Genomic DNA, 10,199 nt, shown 5'->3' with positions numbered 1-10,199 from the left:
AATAAAAATCAATATGAATAAATACAAATAAATAAAATAATAAATTTAATATAAATAAATAAGAGTAACTACATCAATTAAATAAGTACAAATACCCTATACCCTAACCCAGTTCACACTGGTTACCATGGTAACTGATGCTGAACACCTGACCTGCTCCAGAGCAGGTTATGTTCCAGATAAGAGATCAAATCCTATAAAAGCACCACCTACTGACCATCAGAGCTCGGTGAGCAGATCATATAATAATATTGCACACATATGAAGAAATTACAGTCATAATAAAGGACACAGTGTGGCATAACTAACTGATTCATCACTTAAAAGCTATTTATAATATCACTGCCCCATCTAGACAACTATGTCTGACTTTTGAGTATTCTGTTAAATAAATAAATCTGTTAATTTACATTCACAAATCGGCGATTTTTTCTTTTACCAGCTGTCCTTCCTGCATGACAACTTCAACTTTGTTACTATTAGTCTGATTATGTGACACCTCCCCGTTCATGTGAACACGCTCATATCCAAACTGAGAAACTCTGGGTTGATAACCAGCGTCGTAGGACTTACCGGGATTGTGGTTGTTAGGGTTAGTTAAGCCAGATAACGAGAAGATACCCTGGGTATGTTGAATTCGCTTCGTAGTACAGGCCTCAGGTCTGATGAGCAGGTGGTGAAGCTGCAGAACAGAGTCTGCAGGGGAGTTTTTTTAAACTAACGTGAGAAATACGGCTGCAGAGTGTTTAGCACCGTCGCCTCACAGCAAGAGGGTCGCAGGTTCAAATCCGGCGTGGGGCCCTTCTGTGTGGAGTTTGCATGTTCTCCCCGTGTTAGCATGGGTTTTCTCCGGTTTCCTCCCACAGTCCAAAGACATGCAGGTTACTTGTTGACTCTAAATGTGAGTGTGAATGGTTGTCTGTCTCTATGTGTCAGCCCTGTGACAGTCTGGAGACCTGTCCAGGGTGAACCCCGCCTTCGCCCAATGTCAGCTGGGATCAGCTCCAGCACCCCCCACCACCACCAGGATAAGAGGTTACAGATGATGGATGTAAGAAATAAACACAAACATCAGCAACAACTTTCTAACTTTGACTTTATTGAACGTTTTTTTGTTTCAGTGAGTCGCCTGGTCCCCACATAGACACACACACATGCATACTTGCGCACACACACACACACACACAGTTGGAGTGACTCTGATCTGGATCGATGTGGATCTACTCGGTTCCCGGTCCCATCTGCTGATCGTCTTTGTCCTTCTTCTTGTGACCAGAGACGATGTCATCGATACGCAGCAACAAGATGGCCGTCTGAACAACACACAGGTAGAGTCAGTATTTATCATTAGGTATCAGCAGTAGTATTAGTAGTACTAGTATTGTTGGTATGAGTGTGATATTTTCTGACCTCGACGGCGGTCTTGTAGGTCTGAGCTTTAACAGCCAGCGGCTCCCAGATCCCCAGAGACATCATATCAGACAGACAGCCTGTCTCACCATCAACACCCCAATTCACGCTGTTCTCCTGAGTGTGTTTGGCCTGCAAACACACACACACACGAACACATACATCAATACAGGATATCCATACGATGACTAAATGATCAATGCTGGGAGACCTAGCAAGCAGTACGTTTTGAATGGGCAAAGCACTAATTATCAATAAAGTTATTGACATTATAAATATAGTTATTGATGTTATAAATAAAGTAATTGATGTTATAAATAAAGTTGTACCCTCAGTGAGGTGAGCACTCTGATGGTGGAGGCACCACAGTTCTGGATCAAGGTCCGGGGGATGACCTCCAGGGCCTGGGCCACGGCGCGGTACGGCCACTGTTCGATGCCGGTGAAAGCGCGGGAACGCTCCATCAGACGCTTCGACACCGCCATCTCAATAGCGCCGCCGCCTGGCAACAGGAAGGGATCCAGCAGCACGTTACGACACACCTGCATGGCGTCCTGCAGGTTCCTCTCCACCTCCTGAACAAACACAAGAAGAAGAGGACAGGTGTGATGATGTCAGCAGCAGGAGTGATGATGTCAGCAGCAGGGGTTATGATGTCAGCACAAAAGGTTAAATAGATAAAAACAAGGAAGTGTTCTCACGGCGAGGATCTCCTTGCTGGCTCCTCTCAGCAGGATGGTGCACGCTTTAGGATCTTTACACTCGGTGACGAAGGTGAAATACTCGTCACCAATCTTCTTCACTTCAAACAGCCCCGCCCCCGTACCCACGTCTTCCTCACGCAGCTCGTCGGTCCGACTGGCGATACGAGCACCACACGCCCTGAGAGAAAGAGAGAGAGAGAGGTTACATACATGATGGTGACTGCTTCCTGTGTCTGCTGAGAGCTGATTGGCTGCTTCCTGTTTACCTGGCGATGCGGTTGTTGTCGGTCTTCCTGACGCGGCGGATGGCGGTGATGTTGGCCTTCATCAGGTAGTGCTGAGCCAGATCTGAGAGGACACAACAGGCTCTTGTTTAGCCTCCATCTTTGTTCTCTACAAGTCATGAGACCTAATGACCTGATGCCTGGGACCAGGACCTAATCCAGGACCCAGTCCTGAAGCAATGTGTGTCTGTGAATGTGTGTGTGTACCTGAGACCCCTTTCTCGGTGAAGACCAGGTCTGGTTTAAGGCGGATGATGTCCTCACAGATCAGCTGGATGTATTCTTCCTCCATCTGCAGGATTCTGGCAAAGTCCTCCTCCTTACTGATCTCTATGTCCGTCTGACACACACACATTATACATAACAAGTTCAAACACACGCACATATATATATATATATATATATATATATACACACACACACACTTATACACTGGTATACATACTGTATATATAGTATATAGGTGTGTTACCTGGCTCTCTCCCTTCTTGTACTCCAGAGAACAATCCAGCAGGATGATGCGTGGCTCTTTGATGAGGCGTCTCATCCTCGGGTGCGTCACGTCTTTGTTCACCATCACACCTTTCAGGACACACGAGTCCTCGATGATCCCACCTGGAACCTGAACACAATAACAGGAGGTGTCAGGATGACCCATCAGAGCGGGAGTGCTGCTGCTGCTGCTGCTGCTGCTGAGACAGGAAGTAGTCGTACCTTCTCCACTTTGGCGTACTTCTTGATGTCGATCTCTTTGCGTCCGTTGTCCTCCAGTTCCACCGTGCGGACGGCGTCCAGAGCGATGCTGCAGGCCAGCTCAGACCAGCGGCTCAGAGCTTTGGTGTTGATGGCAGAGTGGACGATCTTCAGCATCATGGAGCGGTCTGACGTGTCCACGGGGGTGCTGAGGACAGCAGGGGTTAAAGGTCAACCAGCGACAAAATGAGCCGTTACTGCAGTTTTACAGGGATGGTTCAGGCTTCAACCACACCGGACTCCATTAAAAAAAACACAAATTTTACCTCTCAGAACACAGGAGCAGCTGGTCTACAGTATAATTAGTGGGTTTTTTTTAATGGAGTCTGGTGGCTTTGAAGAAAACACAGATAACAGCTTCAGTTCCCCATCAGAAAGGCTGTCCAACAGCGGTGAAAATATTCTAAATATAGCGTCGCTGAGCATGCTTAGTGTTTCTCCTGCTGGCCCGTAGACTTTACACCGTGATTATGTCACAGATGTTTAAATCGCTTGTCTTGGCTCGAGTAAAGTTTTACAAATATCAAACCTCCATGGATCAAACATTGAGAATATAAAGAGTCGTACTGGAGTTTGTTATCAGCTGGAGGCGTCCTGTCAGTTTTACAGACGTCTCTTTTATAATGCAGCTCTGAGGGGAAAATGATTTTATCTGCAACACTGCGAGAGGCCGCTGGCGGCGCCGTATCCACGTCTGATTATACATCCATGGTGCAAGCACACAATGAAGGCTTCCTAACAACATTAGCATCCCAAAGCTAATGCTAACACTGACATGAAGGTCTCCTTCTTCACAATAAAAGCCCCAGAGGCCTGAGTGTGTACCTGATCTCCTTCAGAGTATCCAGCATGTCATCCAGAGCCTGTCGGTAGGCGCCTATCACCACCGTCGGATGCATCTGCTGCTCCAGGAACAGCTCCGCTACTGACAGCATCTCCCCCGCTGCACCCAGATAGTCAGATTAATGAGCTATAACAATAATAACAATAGTGATAATAATAATAATAATGATAATAATAATAATAATAATAATAATAATGACTCACCCAGGATGATGACGGTCGTGGTCCCGTCTCCCACCTCTTCATCCTGTGTGCGGCTGATCTCGATCATGGACTTGGCTGCAGGATGCTGAACCTGGATCTGTTACCATGGAGATAGGGGTCCTCAGTGATGACCACTAGGCTGGGCTACGACTCTGTACACTAGGTGGTATTATCAGACTGTCGGCTCTCTGAAGCTCTGTCAGGTCCTCTGGGACCGCCGGTGAACAATAACCTCAGTTTTAGCTTCATAAAAGCAGCTGAATTCAGGAATCTGAAGGATTTTACTATAGACGTTGCTGTAATCTTTTGTTATAAATTGTTTATCTATATGACAGTGTTACCTTTATTAACGAAAACTACGACAGAATATATTCGTCAACGACCTTTGTTGCCTGTTTGGCAACAACAGCAAAGTTTCTGGACAATATCTGTCACTGTTTTGTGTTGTTAATTGATTTCCAATAATAAATATATACATATATTTGCATTAAGCAGCATATTTGTCCACTCCCATTTTGATAAGAGTATTAAATACTTGACAAATCTCCCTTTAAGGTACATTTTGAACAGATAAAATGATGTGAGCCCTCGTAACAACTGGAATGTATACACAACACTAACAAACATGATTTTCATAAAAAAAATTATTTGACAATAATAACAAGCGGCCTCCTCACCTCTCTGAGGATGGCGTTTCCATCGTTGGTCATCACGATCCCCCCCATGGGGTCCAGCAACATCTACACAAACACACAAGATCAATCAACTGATAAATCAAATCACTAACTATTTTAATAATTGTTTTATGTTTTATTAGATGTATGACACACTAAATTAAATATCTTTAACCCAAATGATCCATCTACTGACTGAACTCTGCTATGTACGGGATGTTGTACAGCCAGCGGGTCTTTATAGTGTAATAAACCTGTTCAGGGCAACGTTGAAGGGGTTTATTACACTATAATGACTCGCTAGCTGTACATTATCCCTCTTATTACACGGCTACCTACAGAAGAAATCAATAATAATTTAAAGCTGCATCATCACTGTGTAAATTAAAGACCAGTGTTCTGACCTTCATCATGGCCCGCGGGCCGAGGCAGGTCCTGATCACATCTGCGATGGTCTGAAACACACAACAACAACAGCAGCGCGTCACATGACCACACAGACAACAGAACAGGATGACCTCAGTGACCTTTAAAACCAGTCTGGTCTCATAACTGGTTGCATTAAACTGTGTTCACACCAAGAGTGAAGCAAATTTTCACCTCCCTTTAGTGGCGTGAGTTGGACCGCCGGTATCATTTGTGTTCTCAGCGCGCTGGAAGAGGATGAGCTTGTCTCCATAAATACCAACAACTTTGTGACTGTATCTAGCAGCTACTGAGGTATGAACCCAAAATAAACAGATTGTGCTGTGATTTAATATCAATAAACAGATCAAAATGATGCTGAAATAACTACATAATGATGCCGATTAATAAAAAGTCTGAATTCATGCTTTGTCAGGTCTGTTACCAAGACGACAAGCAAACAACTTTTAAAATGGTTGTTTTCTGAATGGAGTTTGGATGGATCAGTGCCAGGCTATGCAGCTGCTCCATCAACACTCAACATAAAGTCATCTAGTCTGCAGCTGCTATTTCAACCAAGTGTCTCAGCTGATATCTGTTGTTATTACTACAGACAGGAATGTATGATGGGATGTATGATGGGATGTCCTGAGAGGAAATATGGAAATATGAGTGATATTTTCTGGGTTGGGACCAGAGCAGAGACTGACCTTGGCAGCGTTGATGTTTCCAGACTGGACTTTACGTCCTGACTCTCTCTTGATGTTCTGGTCTGCAGAGAAAACAAACACACTCAGATTCAGATTATTGATTGATTGATTGATTGATATATATATATATACATACATACATACATACATAAATATATAAACAATACATTTATATGAATAAAACTGTAACGTTAGGTATTATACAATTTTTTAGCTTTAGAAAATGAGACGCATTTAAACACAATAAAAAGACAATATCCACCATGTTTCACCACAACATGATAACCAATAACTGATCAATGCAACGTGTGATCGATCCCTCAGCAGCAGCTCAGTGAGGGTGTGGCTGCCCCAACAAAAGATGATGCGCTGTATCTGCTAGCATTAGCACTGTTAGCTAACAGCACTGTTAGCTAACATCAGATTAGAGGATTTACATTATTAACACAGACAGCAGCAGGTCCTACGGCCCACTATCCAGGAAACTAAAACCCGCTTTAGTTATTTCAGAGAAGAGCTGTTGAAATTTAACATCAGCCGAAATATAAAGTCTTTCTTTAGGAGTCACAAAACCATTCGTTATGGTTTATGTTGTGATTTACGTTATGGTTTTACACGTTGTATGTTAAATTGAGTATAATGTGAACGGGGTCTGGCTGGCAGACTGAACTCCAGAGTGAGTAACTCCAGAACAATGATGCAGAAGCGTTAGCCTGCTAGCTACTAGCTAACTGTATTATGCAGAGTAATGAGGATGTGTTAGCTTAGCTTAGCCTAGCACAGGAGTCAGCAACTTTTACTATCAAAAGAGACATTTTAGGCAAAAAACAAAACAAAAAAATCTGTCTGGAGCCACAAAACATTTGAGCAGTGATGAAGATAACACAGTTTATAGACTAAATATAAAGTATATAAGTCTAATGCAGTGAGGACCCAAGAGACAATGTACTACGGAATATTAGGACCACATTGGAGGGAAAAACATCTGAGATTTACAGAATAAAGTCTTAATATTACAAGAATAAAGTCTTAATATTACAAGAATAAAGTCGTAATATTACAAGAATAAAGTCGTAATATTACAAGAATAAAGTCGTAATATTACTAGAATAAAGTCATAATATTATGAGAATAGAGTCCTAACTTAACGAGAAAAAAGTCAAAATATTACGAGAAAAAAGTCTTAATATTACAAGAATAAAGTCGTAATATTACAAGAATAAAGTCGTAATATTAAGAGAATAAAGGTCGTAATATTAAGAGAATAAAGGTCGTAATATTAAGAGAATAAAGGTCGTAATATTACGAGAATAAAGTCATAATATTACGAGAATAAAGTCGTAATATTGAGAGAATAAGGTCGTAATATTGAGAGAATAAGTCATAATATTACGATAATAAAGTCATAATATTAAGAGAATAAAGTCACAATATTACGAGAATAAAAGTCGTAATATTAAGAGAATAAAAGTCATAATATTACGAGAATAAAGTCATAATTTTACGAGAATAAAGTCGTAATATTACTAGAATAAAGTCGTCTTATTACGAGAAAAAAGTCAAAATATTACGAGAAAGAAGTCATAACTTTACGAGAAAAAAAGTCATTACCTAATGAGAAAAAAAAGTTGTATTATTACGAGAATGACGTCATAATATAACGAGAATAAAGTTATAATATTACAAGAATAAAGTCGTATTATAACGAGAAAAAAAAGTCCTAACTTTACGAGAAAAATGAAAATAACACGTAAAATTACTAAACTACTTTATAATATTCTGACTTTATTCTATTCTATGTCTCAGATTTATTTATTTCCCCTCAATGTGGCCGTAATACTCCGTCGTACCATAGACCTACAGCAATGATACATAAAAATGAAAATGTAAACAAATAAACAGTTATTCATTTCCATTTTTATAAATCCGCAGGGAGCCACTGGAGAGGAGCTGAGGAGCTGCATGTTGCTTAGAGAGCCCTGATCTAACATCTCACTGAAAACATGCGACACGAGCCAGTGATGCTAACACCGGCTGGGTGTAGTCTGGTTAGCTCACTGATGCTAACAGTTAGCCTGGTTAGGACGCACATGCTCTGTTAGCATGCTAGCTAGCCGGTCTCCGCTTTGTGTCGCAGCCGAGCCGCTCTGACGGCTAACGGCTCCAAACCGGAGAGTCCCGGTAACCGGCAGACTCCCCGTTAACGTAAGAGAGTTTTACATGTAATGGAACCGTTTTTGGGATACTCACTGAGCACTACAACCTGCTGGCCCATCATCGTGAAGCTGTACCGGAGAGCTGCAGCCTGGAAGGTTCTGGGAGACACGAGAAGAGGGAGGGGCTAACCAGAGGGGGCGGGACAACAACCTGTAGCCTGACCAATCAGCGGAGAGGATCAATATGACAGACAGGCGCGTCCACCAATGGAGTCAGAGTCAGTGAGCTGAGAGAGTACAACTAATCAGTGGAAACAGAGGCTCAGCCTTTTATGGTGAAAACCAACCAGTCCCCTTTAGAAGTTTACATGATTATACATTTATTATTTATCGTTAGTCTGAAGTTTAGTTACTTTTATTATTGTGTTCTAAAATATATATATATATACTTATTTATATATATAGGCATATATATATACATATATATGTATATATATTTAAGTATATATATATGCCTATATATACTGGAAAAACAAAGTTTGGAAACTCGTGTTTGATGGATTATTTCTCTGTTGTTACAATGTTAATTGGCATTGTATTTTACATCGTTGGAAAGCCTGTTTATTTACCTTCGCAATGATGTCCAACTTGTAAGGATCATGCATTTGTGGGATGAGCAGCACAGCTGATTATGTGGGTAGCGCCCAAGAAAAATTTGCCAAAATGCTCTGCCAATGGTAAACAGTGTTTTCTCCTGTTGGTATTGACTCTTGTTTGGAGTTGTTTGGTGGATTGGATGATTGAACTCTCTATCAGTAACAAGGAACAAACAAGACATATTGGCAATTTTACACTTTATTCATTTAAAGGGACTATTTGTAACTTTCAGAAATGCTTCTTAACAGCGACACCTGTGGCCGCGAAATCAACGAAAGTCAGCGTCGAGCTCGTGCTTGCTCGCTCTAAATATACCTGAACGAGCATCGCTCAAAACAGTGAGGCGACACACGTCAGCTAAAACCACAATATCACTCTATATTTCAGCTGCTTGGCAGTAATGTTAGCTGACCAGACGAAGGTCTCTCCATGAACATGATTTAGATCTGATCTTAGTGTTGGCTTTTACTGCCTCAGCACAGGCTGATGCAGCGGGCTCTGCAGCGTGTCTCCCTACTCTCTCCGCCCACAGCCGGAGAGAGCAGTGAGACACCGGCACCCGGTCAGTAATGAGACGATAAAGTTACTAGCTAAGGAGCTCCGTCACTTCACAAGACACGGGAAACCTCTGTTGGTCTGGAGGAGCTGCAGCATTTTTTTTCTGCACAAACGTCCACTGAACATTCACTAGATATTCTCAGAGCTAAACTAACTCTTCTGCAGTGTGGAGTGAGCGCGCGTTCACGTCTAGAGGTGGAGCGAGCTGAGAACGCGCGCGCTCTCTGAGCGAAGGCAGGCAGGCAGAGTTGGAGAGGCAGCGGCCACACGCGAATGCACGTATGTGAGCGCGCATGTGTGGCGACCCGCTACATTTATACGCTTAAAAAGTTACAAATAGTCCCTTTAATACACCGTCAGGAGCCTCAGTAGCGGTGGAAGATCCATACACAGCCACAACAGCCCGGCACCTCCTCCTCATGCTGGTCACCAACCTGGTCACACGTCAACCAGGATTCGTTGCAGGTCAGCCAGCGTGGTTATGATGGTCACTCTAACACGTACAAGCTGATCCTACAAGTGTTGAATTGGGTTGAGGTCTGGACTCTTGGCAGGCCGTTCCATTCTCTCTACTCCCACAATGTGGAGGTAGTCTGTGATAACCCTGGCTCTGTGGGGGGAGCGTTGTCATCTTTGAGGATGAAGTTAGGTGTCAGATTGTGGAGATATGGGATCGCCACTGGCTGTAGAATCTCATCCCGATATCTCACTGCATTGAGATGGCCTTCAATGATGACAAGCCTTGTTTTGCCAGTGAGGAAGATGCCCCCCCCCCACACAATGACACTGCCCCCACCAAAAGCTGTTACTCCATCGGCTCAACAATCAGCATAGCGTTCTC

General features: G+C 42.7%; 1 protein-coding gene across 1 annotated transcript; it reads right to left on the bottom strand.

Moving 5' to 3' along the window:
• Positions 1-1,079: 1,079 nt before the first annotated feature.
• On the bottom strand, positions 1,080-8,364 carry cct3 (chaperonin containing TCP1, subunit 3 (gamma)). Its single transcript, XM_074613006.1, has 14 exons — positions 8,238-8,364; positions 5,988-6,049; positions 5,277-5,327; positions 4,876-4,938; positions 4,199-4,295; positions 3,977-4,094; positions 3,113-3,299; positions 2,871-3,020; positions 2,606-2,738; positions 2,381-2,462; positions 2,112-2,292; positions 1,740-1,985; positions 1,411-1,542; positions 1,080-1,313 (listed from the first exon to the last, which is right to left on the bottom strand). The coding sequence occupies exons 1-14, from the start codon at positions 8,263-8,265 to the stop codon at positions 1,221-1,223; spliced, it is 1,623 nt and encodes a 540-aa protein (XP_074469107.1). The 5' UTR covers positions 8,266-8,364; the 3' UTR covers positions 1,080-1,220.
• Positions 8,365-10,199: the final 1,835 nt, after the last annotated feature.

This window comes from Sebastes fasciatus, chromosome 17 (genome assembly GCF_043250625.1).
Source record: "Sebastes fasciatus isolate fSebFas1 chromosome 17, fSebFas1.pri, whole genome shotgun sequence".
Lineage (NCBI taxonomy): Eukaryota > Metazoa > Chordata > Actinopteri > Perciformes > Sebastidae > Sebastes > Sebastes fasciatus.
Note: the sequence above shows the minus strand (reverse complement) of the source record. Positions and strands in the feature narration are given on the sequence as shown.

Bases quoted from the DNA above. Each gene is read 5' to 3' on its own strand.
- cct3 (XM_074613006.1), bottom strand. From the start codon at position 8,265: ATGATGGGCCAGCAGGTTGTAGTGCTCA. The intron at 2,739-2,870 runs GTAACACACCTA...TGTGTGTGTCAG, and splicing joins ACAAGAAGGGAGAGAGCCAG to ACGGACATAGAGATCAGTAA. The intron at 1,314-1,410 runs GTCAGAAAATAT...TGTGTTGTTCAG, and splicing joins CCTACAAGACCGCCGTCGAG to ACGGCCATCTTGTTGCTGCG.